At 39.4% G+C, this 21579-nt stretch overlaps 2 protein-coding genes across 3 annotated transcripts in view; one reads left to right on the forward strand and one right to left on the reverse strand.

Annotated features, from left to right (window-relative positions):
* Positions 1 to 10721, forward strand: part of pcsk7.S (proprotein convertase subtilisin/kexin type 7 S homeolog) — a 31781-nt gene extending 21060 nt beyond the window's left edge. For both annotated transcript variants that reach the window (XM_018227752.2, XM_018227751.2), the window contains exons 12-16: positions 5424 to 5580; positions 6380 to 6474; positions 7161 to 7254; positions 7914 to 8031; positions 9863 to 10721. In XM_018227752.2, coding sequence (XP_018083241.1) covers positions 5424 to 5580; positions 6380 to 6474; positions 7161 to 7254; positions 7914 to 8031; positions 9863 to 10168 — 770 coding nt within the window. In that variant the 3' untranslated portion in view covers positions 10169 to 10721. The remainder of the gene's footprint in view (positions 1 to 5423; positions 5581 to 6379; positions 6475 to 7160; positions 7255 to 7913; positions 8032 to 9862) is intronic.
* A 4132-nt stretch (positions 10722 to 14853) lies between these two features.
* Positions 14854 to 21227, reverse strand: tagln.S (transgelin S homeolog). The gene is given in 5 exon segments (NM_001095041.2): positions 14854 to 15820; positions 16113 to 16215; positions 16848 to 17025; positions 17463 to 17654; positions 21179 to 21227. Coding segments are annotated over 4 exon segments (606 nt in total). The 5' UTR covers positions 17643 to 17654; positions 21179 to 21227; the 3' UTR covers positions 14854 to 15675.
* Positions 21228 to 21579: the final 352 nt, after the last annotated feature.

Consider the following 21579-nt stretch of genomic DNA (forward strand, 5'->3'; position numbering starts at 1 on the left):
GGCAAGAGATCCAAGGCCGAGGGTTCTGGGCAGGCAAGAGAACCAAGGTGAGAGTTCTGGACAGACAAAAGAACCAAGGTGAGGGTTCTGGGCAGGCAAGAGAACCACGGCGAGGTCTCTGGGCAGGCAAGAGAACCAAGGCAAGGTCTCTGGGCAGGCAAGAGAACCAACGTGAGGGTTCTGGGCAGCCAAGAGAACCAAGGCAAAGTTTCTGGGCAGTCAAGAAAACCAAGGCGAGGGTTCTGGGCAGGCAAAAGAACCAAGGTGAGGGTTCTGGGCAGGCAAAAGAACACAGGTGAGGTTTCTGGGCAGTCAAGAGATCCAAGGCGAGGTTTCTGGGCAGACAAAAGAACCAAGGCGAGGGTTCTGTGCAGGCAAGAGAACCAAGGCGAGGGTTCTGGGCAGGCAAGAGAACCAAGGCGAGGTCTCTGGGCAGGCAAGAGAACCAAGGCGAGGTCTCTGGGCAGGCAAGAGATCCAAAGTGAGGGTTCTGAGCAGGCAAGAGATCCAAGGCGAGAGTTCTGGGCAGGCAGGAGAACCAGAACATGTAATAGGAGTGATGTGGAAAGCGTAGTTGAGGAACAGGCTGCTGTTCTATTTGGCAATTAAATTTAAGCTTGCAGCATTTTTTACACATTTAGTGCTTGCCAAACTAGCTAATAAATACCTAAATGATATAAAATACAGCAAGGTGTTTTTTTGTTCCTTTCTATTTTTTGGTTTCACAGTTTGTTTTGAAGCTGCTGCTTAAATGCCCCCTGGTCCCTACAGCCACAGCAGAAAGCATCTCTTTTGTTTTAATTGACATTGGAAGTCTGTGTTGCCATTCAGTGGGTGACATCCTACATTCTCAAGTCAGGTAGGAGAAAGGAGCTTCTAGTGGGAACATCATCACGCTGCTGCTCAAAATAAATTGACTGTATGCAAACCTGTGATGCCCATTCATATAAATGTGAGCCTAGTGGAAGGACTTTTCAGATATGTCTAGTTAATACAGGGAATAGCCTTATGTACTGCAGGAGTTAAACTCACAGCTATGTATTCAGCGTGAGGAGGATGGATTGCTATCACATATCCTTTTTTTTATTGCAGACAGAAAAATAATCAAACAAAAACAAGCCACATACCCTTTCATTGCTTTTTTTACTTGTTAAAAGGCATGGACCTATACATCTAAAAGAATCATTTAGCAGAACTACAGAAGCTCTCTCATAGCATAATAATTTGTTTAAAATTATCCCTTTTAATTATTTCCTTGCAGAGCTACACGTTTGACAGGTTGTGGTTCAGTTGAAGGTGTTACAAAACGGAGTGTTTCATTGCTACTGTCACACCGTAGCAAGCAGCAGGCCTGGCACATCAATCTCCCCTGGGCACCTGCCAAGATACACACAGGATTCTGCCTCAGCCCTTTTTAGGAAATGTTTACCGCTTCTGACTTGGCTAGCAAAAAAATGTGGAGAGATGAGAGACTTAAGATTGCCGTGGGAGGGGGATTCAGAGGGTAGCTGATATACAGAGAATGCTGTGCAGAACTGGAGGGCTGGGAATGAAGAAAGTGTCGGAGTGATGTGCAAGTAATAGTCATCAAATACTAGTGGCAGTTAAAGGTACACTTCTTAAAAAATGTACCCTTTCATGTATCGAGAATAGTGTTAAACAAATCACCGTTTTTCATCTAGAAAAATATAAAAAAAATTTCTGCCTGCAATTTAAAATATACCTTACACAATTTTTTTTTTTTGCCTACCTACCGGTACTTCCTTCCAATCCTTGTATTCTATCTGTCTCCCTGGATTAAGTTTAACAATAATCAGTGATCGATATATAATAACCAAGTTATACACTAAATGGCAGTGTGTTGGGAGTTTCCTTAACTAAGAAGGATCTTGGGGTTTTTGTGGATAAGTTGTCTAATTCTGGGCAGTGTCATTCTGTGGCTACTAAAACAAATAAAGTTCTGTCTTGCATAAAAAGGGCATTAACTCAAGGGATGAAAACATAATTATGCCTCTTTATAGGTCCCTGGTGAGGCCTCATCTGGAGTATGCAGTGCAGTTTTGGACTCCAGTCCTTAAGAGAGTTATACAGTTAGACCCATAAATCTTTGGAGAGAGACAACTTTTTTCTAATTTTGGTTCTGTACATTACCACAATGAATTTAAGTCCAATCTAGCCTTTCTATTCTTGATGCTTATGAGTGGCTTGCATCTTGCAGTGCACCCTCTTATTTACTTTCATGAAATGAAGTGATTGTGTTATAGGCTATAGGAGGCATCTAGAGGCTGTTAAATTTGCAAAAGGAGGCTCAACTAAGTATTGATGTAATATCTCTGATGGAGTGGCCAAATGTATGCCTTCAGTTGCTTCAAAGTTACCCTGGATTTCTTTGTAATTTCTGGGACTATCTGACACGTTGCAGTTGGAGTTACTTTTGACGGTCGACCACTTCTGGGTAAGGCAACAAAGGTCCACCATTTGTACACAATCTGTCTGACTGTTGATTGGTGGAGTCCAAACTCTTTCATGAGAGTCTTGTAACCTTTTCCAGTTTATGGGCATCAATAACTCTTTTGCTGAGATCTATAGACCTCTCTTTTGTTTGAGCCATGATACACATCCACAAATGTGTTGTATGTGTGATCAGGCTTTGCTGGATCTTCTTCTTTAAATAGAACAGGGTCTCTCACACCTGATTGTCTCCCATTGACTGAAAACACCAGACTCTTATTTCACCTTCAAATTATATGATAATCCTAAAGGTTCACTTACTTTTGCCACATACTTGTTGTTTGATCTTTTTTTTTTTTTTCAATAATACATGACCAAATACATAGAATAATTTTTGTTTTCATTTGTTTAACTAGGTTTTCTTTCAGGACTTGTTTGAAAATCAGATGATATTTTAGACCACATTCATATAAAAATATAGAATTTTTTTTTTCGCAAACTTTCAAGCACCATTGTAGGTCAGTGTTGGACCTTCTGAGTATGTGACTGCACCAGAACCCACCTCACAGCTGAAGCCATGGCTTAGACATGTTCTTATATGAATGCACTTGTTCATCTGTGTCTTCAGATACACAGTGCTTTTCAAAATATTTCGAACTTTGACCATTCCCTAATTTTACTGATTATGAAAAAAAGTATATGTTGTCAGTTATTTAAAAGTACTAAAATTCAAAAGCTTTGTGTTTGAGGAATGTGAGATTTAGGAGTGATTTTGGCCAATGACAGAGGTAGTGCCATTGGTGTGGAGTCTTTAACAAAGACAAGTATATATGTTTTGCAGACACACATTATGTAATGCTACTGTAATTAATTCAGTGCTGCTTTATTAATTCTGCAGAGCTGATAAATGATAATATTTCTGCTCCTGGCACCATAACACAAACACTAGGCTATACCTTAGCTCACCCGCCAATCCATCTGTAATTGCCCGCCTTAGGTAACTATTAAACCAACTATGTTTACTCACCCCTATCTCATCTTATGGTTAGTTTTATTCCCTGCATTTCTGCCTTCACCCGCAATCATATGCTCCTTACACTTTACAACCATGTATCACATTTGTTATTTTGTTGTTTTTTTAATAAGTATTAAATGAAAAGTGGAAAACTTCAAAATTAGCCTAATATTTGCACAGTTCTTATAATGCAGTACTGAGAGGATTATAAGGACCCCAAGTGTAGAGCGTATAGCCCCTGAAACTAGTAAAGTAAACAGAGTAAAGTCCAACCTTTTAAATGCTGGATAAAAGTTTGGGGTCCTTTGCATTTACAAAGGTGGCTTCCTTAGCCCGGAAAGCCTCTGAGCAGCCACCTCTGCTCAACAGGACTACTGATTAGAAACAGACCCGAGAGTCTGGCTGTGCAGAGAACTTCATTCTGCTCGATTATGATTAGTAGCTTCTCCACTCTGTTCTGCAGTTTACAGCTTGTTGAGCTCTTTTAAGGAAAGTAGCGTTCTCTCCTACTGTATAAAGCCTCTGTAATAAAAAGGATACTGCTATCCTGCACAGTGTCATGCTACACCTTAGCCAGCATCAGGCTGCTCTTGGGAATTTATTCATAACTCTAAACATTTGCTTAGACTGCAGAGGAAGTTCTCATCTTTGTGTTTAGCTAGGGACATGCTCACTGTTTTATTATTACTACATGGTTTGTGTATATTATCCAAGCTCTTCAGTTTCATCCAGCATTAGGAGAAATGGTTCCAATGGCACCGAGGTTTCTTGTCTCTGTATTGGCTCCCTATATGGAATTATGCTCAAAGGGAAACAAATAGGAAATGTTCATGAGACTTTTCTCACCAAATTATCCCTGTAAGGGAGAGGCAAATGTATTTACTGATCCCCGGCTCTCTGCGCAATTTCTTGCCTATCAGCCACACTGTCCTTCTTCTTGCATTAACTATTTGCTGAGGTTCGGAGGATTAACTCTCTTCTGTTACACCCCTTAAATACTCCGTAAAAGCCCTGGGGTCTGATTTGCTGAAATGGGTGTGCTGAAGTAGTTTAGCTCCTTTATAAGTATGTACACTAAGTCCCCTAAAATGATAACCAACAACAACCTTACTTCTCCATGAAGTGACTTTGTACAATAAATACTTAATGTGTACTTACCATATACAGGTATGGGATCTGTTATCCATAAACCCATTATCCAAAAAGCTCTGAATTATGGAAAGACTGTCTGCCATAGACTCCAAATAATCCATCCATGAAAAATAATTTTCTTTTTTCTGTAATAATAAAACAATATCTTGAGTTTGATTTAAACTTAAATGGAAGAAAAAACAGCCTATTGGGTTTATTTAATATATACGTGATTTTCTAGTAGACTAAAGGTATGAAGATCCAAATTATGGAAAGATCCATTATCCGGAAAGCATTGGGTCCCACGCATTCTCGATTCAAGGTCCTATACCTGTACTGTATATAAAAGAGACATATCCATGCAACAGTATAATTCCTTATTATATTGGCAAGTAAGTAGAGCTGCACCGAATTCAGGATTCGGTTCGGGATTAGGCCAGGTTTTGGCCTTTTTCAGCAGGATTCGGCCGAACCAAAACCGAATTTGCATACGCGAAATCGCGCAACTTTTTGTCACAAAACAATGCAGTAAAAAATGTTTTCCCATTTCCACCCCTAATTTGCATATGCAGGATTCGGTTTGATATTGGTCCGGATCTTTCACAAAGGATTCAAGGGTTCGGCCGAATCCAATATAGTGGATTTGGTGCATCCCTAGTAAAGAAATACTTCTTTTAACTGCAAATTATTGTGAATATACCAAAGTTTTCATTCTATAGAAAAGTCAATATCATCTTTGTTTCAACAGTTTTCTGTTTTCAGATCTAAATGGTCCTTTTCCACAAATGATAATACTGCGTATTCCTAAATTCCTGTCCCCTTTCAGTGACTGCTGCTGACCTCCACCTCTCTGGAATGAAGACACTAGAACACGTGGCAGTAACCATTACTGTTGCGCATCCACGCCGTGGAAATCTAGAGATTCGTCTATTTTGTCCAAGTGGAATGTCCTCACTTATTGGAGCCACTCGTAGGATTGACATGTAAGTGCCAGTAACAGGGATATCTGTGCCAGGGCAGAATTCAATGCATATACTTTGTTACAGTGATATAAACACTTGGGCAAACCATTGTGTTCCCTGTAAAACATATCTAGTCACATACCCACACAATGTATATTTCCCTCACTCTTTTTTTTATCTTTAGTAGGGATGCACCGAATCTGGGATTCGGGCAGGATTCGGATTCAGCCGAATTCTTCTGCCCAGCCGAACTGAATCCGAATGCTAATTTACATATGCAAATTAGGGGCGGGGAGGGAAATTGTTTGACTTTTTGTAAGAAAACAAGGAAGTAAAAAATGTTTTCCCCTTCCCCCCCCTTAATTTGCATATGCAAATTAGTGTTCGGATTCGGTATTCGGCTGACTCTTTCGCAAAGGATTCGGGGGTTCGGCCGAATCCATAATAGTGGATTCGGTGCATCCCTAATTTTTTAGAATATAGTATTTCTAAACCCATTTTCCTCCTTTAATGCTATCCATTATTTTTCTATTAATAATACTAAGGAACAGATTTATTAAGGGTCGATCTAAAAGTTTAATCAAAACTTTTTTTATGTACAAAACTTTTAAATTAGACTAGGGAATTCTGCAAATTCAATTTTCGAGATTTATCAAACTCTGACCCTTTAAGAATTCGAATTAGACTATTCGCCACCTAAAACCTTCAATGGGAGAGTTCCAGTGACCAATTTGGAAATGTTTGTAGCATTCCTGACATTCGAGTTTTTTTTGGAGAATTCGACCCTTGATAAGTCTGTCTCCACGTGTTTTCTCCTTAGGGACCCAAATGGTTTCTCAGACTGGACATTTTCGACAGTGCGATGCTGGGGAGAGAGTGCAGAAGGAACTTACAGAATGGTGGTTAGTGATATAGGTGAGTGTCTCATTCCCAGGCAATCCTACTCCAAGTGGAACATATTAAATAACCAAATAAATCTGGTTGTTGGTCTGTTGTGTAAAAGCTTTGTGATTTTCCATACATTACTGCATAATAGAGTAAATCCCACTTATACATCATACTTGTTACCTGTGCAAACAAAAGTGGGAGTATACATGTAAATTATTACATTAGATTATACATTTTCAGGACCACTCCAGGTAGTTTACTTTGAAAAATCTGGAATGGACATTTAGGCCAATAGTCTGTGCTCACCAGTCAAAACATTGCACTTGTGCAGGGGGAGGGATTAGCACAATCTTCCACCCCCTACCGCCCATGACTTCCACCATGACCTTTATCTCTTCTACCCATTTAACATTTGTTATGGGGCAAAAGAGTAGTGATGGGCAAAAAGTATGACGAAAATTTACCAAAATGCATCGGTCTTTGGGCGTCAAACTTTTTTTGCCGTGAGATGTGGCACGTCAAATTTTTTATGTTGCACGACAATTTTTTCACCCATTGGAGTCCATGGGCATTATTTTGGTGGCAACACTTCGCTCATCACTACAAACTAGTTATTATTTATAAAAAATGCCAGAGGCCTTTGTATTCTATATTAAAATTTACCTATATTGGTCGCCCAGACATACACCATGTAACCAAAATGTTCTCAACAGGTGATGAGTCTCTTCCACCTGGTATTTTAAAGCAATGGCAATTAACACTTTATGGATCCTCCTGGGCCTCTGAAGATGTAGCAGAAAGAAGGAGGTAAATGTGCAAAGAGGATGAACAAACCAAAACAGCTATATGGCTTGACTGTAAACTGTTGATGGATAGTTGGCTATTGTACAGATCAGTTATCACACGAATGGTCAGATAACATTGCTTTATTCATTAAAACCAAGGAAATAAATTAAGTTGCCCTGATCAGTTCCAGATCTAATGATGCCCCACCAGAATATGAACTGATTTGATCACAGGATGATTTGCCAAAACTAACCCCCCTCGTTTGCCTACATGCATACATTGTAGAGCAGTGAGGTCAAAAGAACAGTGCTGCATTTTCAGTGCAGAATTACCTAAACAAGCACTTTTAGTGGTCTGTCATAGAGGGCAATTTTGGTCAATGGGCTAGTAAAAATGTAGTGAGTAACCCCATGGCCATGGGCTCATTCCCAAAGCCCTGTGGTTAAACGACCCTTTATCTATACCAATTACTCCCTGTACCCTTATTTTCAGCTTTGGCTCATTAGAACGCTAGAAAAAATTCAATAAATGCATTGGTTAAGTTGTTGGTGATGATGTTTAATCCCTGTTTCCTTCATTCCAGATTTGTTGTGTCACAGGTGTACCCTATAGTTACACATGTTTATTCCTCATCTCTCTTCTCTCTATACATATTGTTGCATTTTTGTTTTGCTCTTTAGGGTGGTTGAAGATGCACAAAGTGGTAAATTTCTAAACAGTAGCTTTTCTCTGCCTTGTCCTCCCGGCCTTGTGATCGCTGAACAAGAAGGCTATGTCATCACCAACAACACACTTCGGGTAAATCTATATAAGTAAAAGGAACATGTATTATGTACTCTATATCTAAATAAAGGCCCCACTAGCAGTGCAGCAGCATGGATTGGTGGAACAAGGAAAGTACTTACCAAGCTACCAGATACTTTTCCACTGTTTGTGCTGGAATGAGAGAGAGATTGAAGTTGTTTCTCTGCCTGTAGTTGTGTCCGCTACAGTCAAATGAAAATAGGCCTAAAGCACTAATATTGCCTGTGTGCTATTTTCATAACTAGTGGGTACTATAGGGTGAAGCTCCGCTGTGTCAGAGGTTCAAGAAGAGACAGCGGAGCATATCCCAGAAGCTGAAATGATACAATTGTGGGCACAGCAGAGTAGCAATGAAAGGTACATTAGAGATGTTGAGATACCTGCAGCAATACTGGTGTTCCAGTGTTCCTACCATAATACAGGTATAAGATCTATTATGTGGAATGCTTGGGACAAAGTTTGGCAGATAATTTTGGATCGTCATACTTTAAGTCTAGTCAGTAGTGATGTGTGGGACGGTGGTTCAGGCCGAATTTTTGTTGCCCGTGGGCTGAGTGGATGCAGGCTAAAGTTCAGCCAGCCCCCGTCTGTGAGCTGCTAGTGCTCCAGAGTCTAGATGTACGCCTTTTTATATATCCGTGTCTGCATAGCCAGCACCTTCCATGACATTGGGGTGGGCACAGGTATATAAACAGGAGAAGGCACCGGTAAGGCTTGTGCACAGGTTCTGCAGGGCCGGGTTAGGGTTGGGTGTGGGTCGACTTTTAGTCGTACATCACTACTAGTCAGCCTGCAGGCATATTGACTATTATATATCGAAGTTACTACAGATCCTGAGGTTTTCATGGGAATTCAAGTATGTTGACAGAATAGGATATCATTGTGCATTTGAGGTGGACAGTCACTGTATCATTTTATGTCAGTGCCTATTAAACAAACATGGAATCAGAGTGGATTTTCTTTTTCTTGCCACTGCTCAACAGCAATAGACTCTTGTGTCAAAGTGAAAACCTATCTCTGCAAAGTGATTTTAATGAGTTAACAATAAAAAAAGGAAAGATTAAGTGATTGCATAAGTATAGCTCCCCTTTAGGGCGACAAATCTTCTCTATGCAGGCGTCTAATCTCCCCAAAATGCCTTCCCGCCGGAAAGAATACAAATCACAGGCGCGATGGCATACGAATTGCTTTGGATTTCCGAAGCCACCCGGAAGTTTCCTCGTGAGGCAACTTCGGGTGACTTCGGAAATCAGAATCGATTCGCGTGTCATCCCGCTGGAGATTCGTATACTTGCTGGAGGGAAGGTATTTTCGGGGTGATTAGTCGCCTGCACTGGGTGACTAATCTCCCCGTCTGCCACCACCCTTAATATGAGTGGCTTAAATCATCACTGGTGCAGCCAATTTTTTCCAAAGTCTCATGATTAGTTAGATGTTTGCCGTTTTAAGTAATTGTAATGTGATTACACATGTATCTGGAAGGTCCAACAGTATGTGGCTACAGATGTTGGTGTGACCATAAACATGTAAGTGATGAGCAAAAGTGGGAGTGGCCTTTATCTTATTTTCACAGGGCATGGAGAGTTGGTTGCATTAGGACTTGCATTGCATAATTTATCCCAAGGGCACAACACTACTTCGGCTGCTCCGATGTTGTACTGTAACCTTAGCCCTCTCTCTGTATTTTATTTTTGTTTTGTTTATTTTTGTCACTTTTCTCTTTTTTCATTTCTTTTGTGTTCATAATAATCCGCTCTCTTTTTAAATTAAAGATTCCTTTTTCTCCTTGATCGCAAATCCATTTACAATGCTATTTCTTTTTCAGACATTGTTGCTCTTGGGCTGTTTTGCTGTATTCTGGTCCCTCTATTACACATTGGAGCTGCACTGCTCTCGGGGTTCTAGCGATGGGGATTTGGATCTGAGCTGTGACGGAACAAGCTGCAGGTGGTCCTGTTCCCGGGGAACCCCAAGTCCACAAGATCTTGAGGCGGGCAGTGAGTCAGTGCCATTGTTTAGTGTGGAGCAAGAGGAAGAAAATGAGGTCACTTCACCCCACATGTACCATAGCTCAAAGTCAAGCAGAACACAAAGTCCTACAGATCTCAGAGACTCGACTTCTGCGCTATAACTATGGAAAGGCTGGGGCACACAGGATGCCTGTGACCCGGATATAACTGAATGTGGCATAATGAATGTTGAATGTAAAATTATGGATGTGATGGAAGTCTCAGAAATATACTTGTTTTTATATTCTTTTTCAAAATGGTGACGCCACAATGGCTATGAAGTGTACACGGTCTTATAAGTAATCTTGCAATGGTACATGCCTTGCCTTCCATTAATATGCCATTCAGCATCTCTTCGTGCAAGAAGTGGAAGGTGGCTGTGCTTTGACTGAGATCTTGCTCAGTTGAAGAGTTTGTACAAAAATCAGCCTCCAATATCTAATTTGTCTCTTAATTTATGTCTTGTGAAAATTGGTTATATTTGCACATGAGAATTATCAGAATTCGAAATATCTGCCAAGAGCCTGATAATACCTTATTAAGATGCCCTGTTCACTTAAAGGGGTGGTTCACCTTTAAGTTAACTTTTAGTATGTAATAGAATGGCCAATTCTAAGCAACTTTTCCATTGGTTTTCATTATTTCTTTATAATTATTTGCCTTCTTCTTCTGACTCTTTCCATCATTTCAATGGGTGTCGCTGACCCCATCTTAAAAGCAAATGCTCTGTAAGGCTACAAATTTATTGTTATTGCTACTTTTCGTTACTCATCTTTATATGCAGGCCTCTCCTGTTCATATTCCATTATCTTATTCAAATCAATGCATGGTTGCTAGGGTAATTTGGACCCTAGCTACCATATTATTTATAATGCAACTTGAAGAGCTGCTAAATAAATCAAAAACCTTAAATAATGAAAAATGAAAACCAGAATATCCCTCTCTACATCATACTAACAAATAACTCAAAGGTGAACAACCCCTTTAACTATGGTTTGTATTCACGGAGTGTGTTATTAATAGCTGGAAACAAATGTTGCAGTTTATTATTGCAGCGTAGCCTTCAAAAAATAACGAGACTGAAGTCATACAACATTTAGGGGCAGATTTACTAAGCTCGAGTGAATTATCGAAGTTAAAAAAGTTTGAATTTATAAGTAATTTTTTGGGTACTTCGACCATCGAATAGGATACTACAAGTTCAAATTTACTTCAACCTGGATTCGGAGTAAAAATCGTTCAAATGTTCGACCATTCGAAGTACCGTCTCTTTAAAAAAAACTTAGACTTCAATACTTCGCCAACTTAAACCTGCCGAAGTGCTATGTTAGCCTATGGGGACCTGCCAGAGCAATTTTCTACGTTTTTGGGCATCGAAGGAAAATCGTACGATAAAATTGTTCAAATCATACGATTCGAAGTACGATCATACTACGATCGGAATGCGATCGTACGATGAATAAAATCCTCCGACTTCTAATTCCAATGTCGGAGGATTTTATTCGGTGGTCGAATTTCGAAGTATTTTCCACTTCGAAATTCGACCCTTGATAAATCTGCCCCTTACAGTTCAGCCACACAATCACCAATGTTAAGAAAAACATATGTACTACTCATAGTTGTTACTTTTATCAGAAACAGTGTTCGGCTGTGTCATGAGGTTGGCACATCTTGACAGTATTGCACTTATGCCTGTTCTAAGATGGCATTGGGTTGGATGAACTCCCTCCTGTTTTTCAGACGTTATCAAATGTTTCCAGATCCTCTTCTCCCATATGTAAAAGCCCTATAGGTATGCAACAGGTATGCTGTATTTATAGCTGCATTTAATGAGTGGCACCTCATGCTGGGAAGCTATAAAACATCTGCAGTGGTTTATATGATCCCATAACACAACTTCAGATCAGTCCCTAGGAAATGTCTTGTTGTACCTGATTATGGTTCTTGGGAAATGCGACGTGTTTGCCCAATACAAGCTAATATTCCTATACATTTAGATATCTCCAAGTGTCTGTGTTTTGGACCTGCCTCATACACATTATATCAGGGACTGGCATGGACTGCCTTTTAAATTGTTTCAAGAGTTTGGACAAATATTCTGTTAAATTCTAATATTGTTTTTTTAATACGGGTGATAATCTTAAAATATTTGAATTGCTGCTGTTTGGGTCTTTTTTTTTTGATGCTGTGTCTGCAATATTATAGCATGGATGGAGAAGAAAAGAAAGTAATTATGTTTCCAGGTTTCTCACATCTCTCTCTTTTTTTATTTAAACAAATTTGTAAAACATTTCACCCCTTTTGGGGTCTGAGGAGCCTGTTAAATATGGCGGGGGATTCTGCTGGTCTTACTTCATGATCTGTTTACAGTATGTTTTAGTTTGCTTTGTTTGGGGAGGGTTCTCTATTGTTATTTATTGTTTTGTCAAACATTTTATTAATACTAAAGATCTTTCTGTGTGAAAAGATTGTACACATGAAAGCAGGGGATGAATGTAACAACTGTATTTTTTTTAAAATATGACACAAATTTAGAGCAATGGCACAAAGGGAGTTTTCCCACCACATATTTTAGAAGCTAAAACACCTAAAATGACCCTCCATTGGCTCTTCTGAGAATCCACTGAAAGCTTTAGCACCAGCACGTTGAACCAGTTCTTCCCTAAAACCAAAATGTGTGGAGACAAAACATTGCCCTTAAAGTGGACCCGTCACCCAGACATAAAAATCTGTATAATAAAAGTCCTTTTTAAATTAAATATGAAAGCCAAGTTCTTTTTTTTATTAAAGCATTCATAGCTGTTGTAAACTCATTTAAAAATATCAGCTGTCAATCAAATATTGCCTACCCCGCCTCTATGCCTAGGCATAGAGGCGGGGCAAACAATTACTTTCACTTTCCATTCAGCACTTCCTAGATGTCACTGCTCTCTCCACATTCCCTCAGCTCTCTTAACGATTTAATTGTGTAACCAGGGCATGGGGATGGACATTGTGTCCCTGTCCCCAGGTGCATAAACAAGATTCTGAGATGATACAAGACTTGCCTTAATAACAGTGTCCACAAAATGGCTCCTTCCTGGTTAATATAATTATGAGTTCCCAGACTGATGGAAACAATATTCAAATAATTTATACAGTGTAATTAAAGTTCCTTTTGCTTGACTAACATGATAAAATAGGATTTGGAATAATTTTTTTTGGGTGACGGGTCCCCTTTAACGGCAGATTATAATAATACTGGCGCTATTATAGTATACGCATACACTACTTATACCCTTCTCAGTCCTATATTTTCCCTGTTTCAGCTAATAGCACAATACATGTAGATATTACTGCCACAATCTCACCCAATATAGTAAAGTTTGTTCATTTAATACAATTTCTAAATAAATATTATATACAGTATATCTGAGCCACACCATTTGATCCTAGGGATAAAGTCTTGATAAAAATACAATTGGAATGAGTGCAATCTTTGTTTAAACATCCCCATGTTCCCCCTGATCTACTGGAACCATCTTGTTCCCTCTCCATCAGTTTCTTAATCCTCCTGTGTCTTTCCATCCAAATGCCTTAACTTGTGTATGTGGCATTGTGTCCTTAGTCTGCATTTTCTTCCACTTTCTGCTGTAACATGTAATAAGTGTTTCCATGGGGACCCTGTTGGCCTTTAGAGACCCCTGTAGTGTTTGCCACTACCCATGACTCCCATTTTCCTTCTTCCTTCCTTTCTCTATCCTTTGCTGCTTTGGATTAGGACTGCAGGCACTTTTATGAATTCGTGGACTTTTCTGGGAAATTGGGGTTCACCTGGACTAGAAAAAAAGGCTTACTTATGCCTATATCATTTATATGGATATTGTGAGTCCTTTACAAAGCCTGCCAGTAATAACAATAATACAAGCATATACAACTACATACCATTATTCTGTACAACAACTTTTTATTATTGTTTACCGATGGAGTAAGAGGCAGGTGTGAGTGTGTGCGTGTTAGAGTGTTTGGCTATGGAGGGAATAGTAACAATTTTCTATGAGCAATAAATTAATTTACAATACATTTGTCTGTTTTTTGTGTTTTTGAAGAGATGTTAAACCTGCTGACAAAAGTCACTATTATGTAGGTTAGTGAAGGCAGATACTGATTTAACATTGTTTATTGATTATCCAAAATGTGCAAAATGTCTTCCCCCCCCCCCCCCTTAAATTACAAATCTCCATTAAAATTGCTGCTGGGTTTTAATGCAAACATCAAGCAAGTATTTAAACTAACTATTGCATATAGTTCTAAAATAAAACTATTGCATATTGTTATAAAATAAGTGGTTGTAGGTTATAGGTTATTTTTAGTTAAAAAAAAACACTCAAACCCCTTATTAGGCCAACTGATGAATGTATTCTGTAATTTCCTAAAAATACAGTGTCACATTTCCTATTGTTTCTCTTGTTTTTTAGTATCATGCACCTTTCTGGTTGGCTCCACTGCTTGCTCCAACCAAGCTAAATGTGCACTAGGAGTGGGAAACAGCTGACATAGGACGACTAACTACTACCAAGAAACTGAGGCATAGATGATGACTATAAGGTATTTTACAACAAATTACAACTAATAAAGTTTATTTTTGTCATTTCAGGTTTAATGCACACTGGACATTTTATTGCAACAATCAAACTGACCTTAATATCTGGTAAATGATTCCTATGAAAGTGTATGGAAATGGTACTGTCCAATATGTCGGGTCCAGAGTATCATCTGAAATCCTAATTATTATAATTTGATGTTTTGGTTCTTTGGAGATTCTTGCTTTGGAGTGCCATTAATAGTGGGATGTGCAGGCAATCTGATTTCTCTGAGAAGATTAAGGCAGACTCATACATAGACAGCTTGCCATATTCCTAAATCAACTTCTTAGTGTTAGTTTTAACAGAGTTGTGGGGTAGAGATGAGATGGATTTTATAATAGGCATTAAGAGAGGTGACTACATTGTATAGTGTAGATCGGTAATGGCGCATGCACAGTATAAGAGAAGCTTTACTTGGTGAGACAATGTTTGCAGTTATAAAAACAAACTTATTTATAAACGTATGCAGAGAAGTTGAGTCAGTTAAACCCAGCAACAAATCTATTGAGTCAATCAAACCCAGTCAAGGGTAAAGTAGACGGCACTGTAAGCCTTTAATACATGAATATGAATAGAAGTAGCTGCTACTATAGAGTTACGGTACTGCCTACTAAACAAAGTGTCTTTAAACCTGTCCTCAGGGACGCAGCAACAGTGCATGGCTTTAATCTGTCCATAAAGGAAGAAAGTTGGATGGTGTGATTTCTGCACATCCACTATTGGTAAGTCCCTTAACAGGTTTAAAAAAGAAATATGTAATAAGCATTTTTTCAGACGTACATAGCATACAGTTTTACAAGGGGACCTGACAGATTAAACTCTTCAAAAGCCCCAGCCAAATGTCTGTTACAGGAGAGTTTAGATAATTTTTCCTTCTGATTAGGTACATGGTGAGACCTCAGATGTATCTAGATGTGCTGTATGCATTAACCTCTTTGCTTTTAGGGCTAGAATCTGCAGGCTTTTATGGCAGCACAGAGGTTATATTAGAAATTATCCCAAATTTAGTTTATAATTTGTCTTGGGCGGCCGTATCCTGTCATCCCAGATTGGGTGGCTCCTTGGTTGCTCCCCATCTGCAGGCCAATGATATTCTTTCCCTCTTTTAGCTTCTCTTCAGAGAAGTCCCGTTTGTGTTCTTGGGCTTTCCTATGGGAAAAGAGAAAGCAAAAAACAACATGGCATTTTTAGTTGTGGAAATATTACGTCCAGGTTGAAAGCATTAAGGGGTGAAACATACTAATATATAAAGAGACATAAGAGCCTCTGGTTATTTCCCAAGATTGGACTCAAGCTAGCTTCCTAGTTGAAGGTTAAACAACATGACACAAAAATGAGAAGAAGGGAGTGTGGCCAGTCAAACATTTGAGGACCCCGGGGGTAGTAGCAGATACACTCAGAGTAGTGTGTGGTGTAATGTCAGGTCAGAGCCTCCACTTACTTCATAAACCAAGATGGGTCTCCTTTGTATTGACCATCATTCTTTGTAACAGCAATGCTTCCAAGTGCCACAATTGTCCTTTGCACAGCCGCCATGTCCTTTCCTGTGAATATGACAGTGTTTATGTAAAATGGTGGTCATAGCAGAAAAGGGTGGGTTGGGGAGCTTCTTACAATACAAAGTTCATTTTAAGGGAATTATACCACCCATTCTAAAACACTGATTAAAGCAGTAATAGAGGGCAAATAAGTGTCAGCAATGTCTGAGCTGTCTGTAAGATTTGTAAAACTTCCCTTAGAAATAAATTAAAAATCAAGTTGTTGAAAGACAGGTCTAGTACACCATTTAAGCAAAAGGAGCACAGACCAATGAGGTATTAGAGATAAGAGTCTGTATAATAGAATACTCCAATACAAGGCCTGTATTTACAGAGATGAGTAGTGAATAATAACTTTGAGAAGCGATAGACAATGTTGACCTTCTGTCGTTACAAAGTTTCATATTTCCACAAGGTTACACTTAAATTAAATATTAGGATCATGAAGCCAGAGTTTTCACCTTACAGTATGTCCCACCTTAAAAAATGACTCTATTTCACAGTAGTATAATAAACAATTAAGAACCTCTAGAAGCCAAATGTGGCCCATCTCTGTTATCAAAGAGTAAGAAATTATTATGCAACGTGTTCTTAATTCCAGTCTAATGTTGCACAATATCACATTGAGGTTATTTTACCTTCATAAAGGTCTACAGTTTGGAATACGTCTGTTTTAACCACCCCATATTCTTCAGCTGCCTTCAGGAACTGAGCCACCTGTTCCATCTGCTTGAATACCATGCTGGGAGGGGGATCAGGGATCTTCACTGGTTGGGAACCCTTTGGGTAGAGACTGTTTATCAGCTTTGAGAGAACCTGACAAAAGAGAGATTGAAAGTGATGCTGAGGTTCCAAGAAATCATTTTTGTCGCCCACAAGATGTAATTAAAGGTTGGTTGCACATGTCTCCAAGCTACAGTATTTGCAATGAGGCCAAGATTTGGTGTAGCTTCTTAAAATGTTCTAGTAATATGTTGTTCATGTATGGTGAATGATGTCTCCTGCCACTGTCTCTGCTTCCTTTACTGCTCTGCTGCCTGGAGAGGGATGTACAAGGATGTAACAACAGAGGCAGAAGATCCAGTGACTGTTAGCAGGCCAGTTATGTGATTTGGGGGGCATGTTTTGGTCTACTCCATGTGACAGCAAGGTAAGCCAATGTCAGAAAGAAAAAATAGACACAGACTTCACAGTATATGAAATTTTAGAAAAAGAAATAATGAATATGGTGATGCCATTCAGCAAGGTCTCACCAGGCCATTCTTTAGCCATTGTTGAAACCCCTGCCTTCCTTGTTCTGGTGTTCCGACATCATCACCACACTGCAAACTGATCCACTGCACTAGACGTTGCTCTAGTTCCTCGTCATACTTCTTCTCAATACGAGACTGAACATCTCGGCTCATTCCATATGAAGGACCTTTATTAGCCATAGTTGCTGGCACCTGCAGGGAAACATACTCTAAGTCATTCCTAACATCTATAGACATGGTAGATCCTTATGGGCGATGATGTTTGTGCACAGAAATATATATTTATTATCCTTACTATCTTTATAGACATTTAGAGTTATGCAGTGATTTACAGATTGTTCAGTATGTATATCAGTGTCCCACTGGATCTCACAGTCTTAGGAATAATCATTTATAAAATATGAGCAATCTTATTCTCAGCCAATGCTGTATGCCAGCAAACTCTTGAGCTACCATGGAGCCTCAAGGTGTAAAGGACCCCAGGGGTAGCCCCAGGCAGTGTATAATTATTACACATTCGTATTGCCCTTTAACAGCCTCTTAGTGGGCCCAGTAACTTCTAGTTACATCCCTGATCACAACCAAAGTATGGCAAGGTCTTGTATGAAAGTTCTAGCATTAAAGCTGTCTTCAGATGTGTTTTGTGGTGCAAGTAATTGCAAACCAACAGAGTCCCCCTCAAGCACATTTTTAGTGGTGGGGGCATGATGAATGCAGGAATCCCCAAAATTGGTTTAATTAACCACAGACTAATTCCAATCTAGATGTCTGTATGCAGGTCATGCTTCCATGGCATACTTGCGTGGTTTTAACTAGGGATGCACCGAATCCAGGACTCGGTTCAGGATTCAGTTCAGTTCCTTGTGCCTTGCAGAACTGAATTCTAATCCTAATTTGCATATGCAAATTAGGGTCAGGAAGGGAAATCACGTGACTTTTCGACACAAAACAAAGAAGTAAAAATTCCCGCCCACACTTTTTTCTTTTCCACCCCTAATTTGCATTAGCTAATTTGCAGTGCAGTATTTGGCCAAATCTTTCACAAAGGTTTCGGGGATTCAGCCACATCCCAAATAGGTGATTTGGTGCATCCCTAGTTAAAACAGAAGACCATAGCACCATGCAGGGTTGGGAGGAATGGGGGTGGCACAGGGGGCAAAATAGGTCAGGTAATCCCTGCCTGAAAGCTAGAATGATACCGATGCAAAGTGGTAAACTTTGCTGCTTTACAGTAAAGTTTCATTATAACCAGGGCACTATCTGCATGATGTTTGTATGGTGTTTTCATGGGATTTCTCATATGCACAAACATTCTGGCAGACTTATTGGCTTCTGCTATAATTGTAGTGTGTAGTAAATGAACCTGGATAAATGAATATTCTCTGTGTAATGTGCTGGCACTGTATAAATAAATAATAGAAATGATAACGCGGACAAATGTGCCACTCAGTTTGCTTAGACAATAAAGTCTCATTGCTCCTTTCAGTGCCAGACACTGAAAAACAATTCAGATTTCAGTGGCAAAAATTGGCACTGGGATAATGAGAGGAAGGTGCAACTAAGCACTTTGCGTAGCAACAAAATCTGGCTGCTAGTAAAAAATACATAAATACCAAGGACAGCACTCATTGGATTCCAAGAATTGGCAAACAAAGAATGTAAATGCACAAAAAGGAAAGCTATTACTTGATGTTTCTGTCTCACGCAGAGACCTTCATCAGTTTTTCACTACAGATAAAAGTCTCTTTGTGAAACAGAAACATCAAGTAATTAACCTTTCTTGTTGTGCATTTACATTTTTTGTTTGCCATTTTCTAAATCCTAGTTCTGTCCTTGGTCTTGTACATATATTCTGTTCATATACCCTCCCATCTAATTCGAAACATCTCATAAACCTTTTCTGTTTGGTTCTATCACCCCAGTCACACTAAGTGGAAGAAGTGAGCAGAGAAGCCTCAAAAGACTCTTCCTGCATTAGGTACCCCTAGCACTGAAGCATGAATAGGTCCCCAGTCTACTAATGGAGCATGGAGAGGACTCTCCCTGGTTCCCAATATTAAAACCAGCCATCTTAGCATTTGTTATAACCCTCTTCTTCATAAAGTACGACATACGGAAGCCTCTTTAATTACCTTCATAGAATCTGTGAGGTCCGAAAAGGAAATGAAACAGGTTTATAAATTGTAGCTTTTAATGAGGGGTATTGCCTGGGCAGCCTAGGTCTCTTTTTCTTGTATTCGTCTGCCACAGACTCTTTCAAAATCCGATCTTAAGGACTCTATGGACACAATCTACACCAAGGTAATTTAGAAGTGAGCAGTGAGGATACAGAGATGGTTGCATAAGCTGATATGGAGCCTCTGCAGAAGCAGCTTTTCCAAGAATTTTAGCCAAACCCATTTTTCTGCTGGTAGCTTTTATTGCACCACCGAGTGGCAAAATACATTATCAACCGCATCAATGGATAATGATACTAATACAGATATTAAATTATTTCACCAACCGAATGGCAAGGTTTAAGTGGCAGGAGTTGAATTACTGAGCCTGGTTTGGTTCCTCTCTTGCACAGTAATCGGTGTTTGAAGACGTATAATCATACATTTATAGACAGCTTCCAACCCGTTCCCATCCTGTTATTTTAACCTGTGTTTTCTGATTTCATATATTTGAGGATCTTACCATAAAGACTTGGAGATTCTGTAAAAATAGTGCTTATTTGTACCTGAGCCGCCACCAACATCAGTTTTCAGGAGACCTTCAATACTGTATTACTCCTTGCCAATAAGAAATACCAGGATGGGCAGATAAACCACTGTCTTTCCATCACAATACACTGTTGTACTTATTATACTTGTTATACTTGCTGTATCATGACTACCCAACTACCCTACTCTCTACAAGGGAACTGCCTCATATATATGTCATTCTTGCTTATACATATATTGTGACTACAGAAAACTGAGAAATTCCCCCAAAGAGAAGTTACCAGATATAGCCAGATATAACTCTCCATGGCCACAATTTCACCTGTCGTTTCCTACGACTCCAGACGATGTTACAGGATGTCCATTACAATATTCATTCCAAAGCTACTGTATGACCAGATATGGATATATTGTACAACATATTAGTAATAATAAAATACAATCTGAAGTTCCTAATCAACGATGTTCATGGTAAAGATGTACATGTATGTCCTGTTTCCTATAAGGCACCATTTAATTGTAATATTTTAATAATTCAAAAGCCTATTAAATTGTGATGCACTTGTATTGCAGCGTCAGCCATTGTTACCAGCTGCACTTTATATCCCCCTATTTGTGTTTGTAAGTTACCCTCCCACTTGATTGTAAGCTCTTTGGGGGAGAGATCTCCTTCCTCTTGTCTCTTTGATTGCTCTTATTCATCTTTAATGTAACCGTGCTTTGTATTTATTATTTCCCTGTTTGCTCTATTAATTTACTGCTCTGCTAGACATATTATACATGTTATTTGTATCATAAAAGTATAAATGAGCCCAGTATAGTCATTTTAGATAAAACAAATGCAGAGTTAACATAAGGAATGCAACGGCACATGCTAAGCAAAGTTTAATAGCAATATGACATTCACAGTGGATATATATATATATCTAAATATATGCATCTATAGGTTTCCTGCACTTCATTTGGGGATAACTAAGTCACCCTCCCACCCTGCTGTAGCCCCCTACTCACAGCAATCCACTAGAAGACGGTCTCTCTGTTGCTGCTGCTGCAAAGAACTGACTGGTAGTGCAGTTGAATATGGAGATAAAGTCCTGTCCTGCATGAGCTTGTTATGAGGGGGTGTCTCAGCCCTCCCCTGCCCCCCTTCTGGGTCTGATCTTCCCAACACCATATTAGGGGAAGGTCTTACAGAACTCTAGGCTTTTGGGTCTGATCACATTCTCTGGATACCTGAATGATGTGAGAAAGGGGCAGTATGTGTGTGAGTCACAAAGAAGGGGGAGAACTCTTCCCTCCAACAGATCCTTTTATAGACTCAATTTGGGGGAATCTCCATCACTTGCCCCTTCCAAGCTTCCTTGCTGCAGTTTGAGAGAAGAATCATTCTGTCTTTAACGCAAACACTTTCA

Source organism: Xenopus laevis, chromosome 7S (genome assembly GCF_017654675.1).
Source record: "Xenopus laevis strain J_2021 chromosome 7S, Xenopus_laevis_v10.1, whole genome shotgun sequence".
Taxonomy (NCBI): Eukaryota; Metazoa; Chordata; class Amphibia; order Anura; family Pipidae; genus Xenopus; species Xenopus laevis.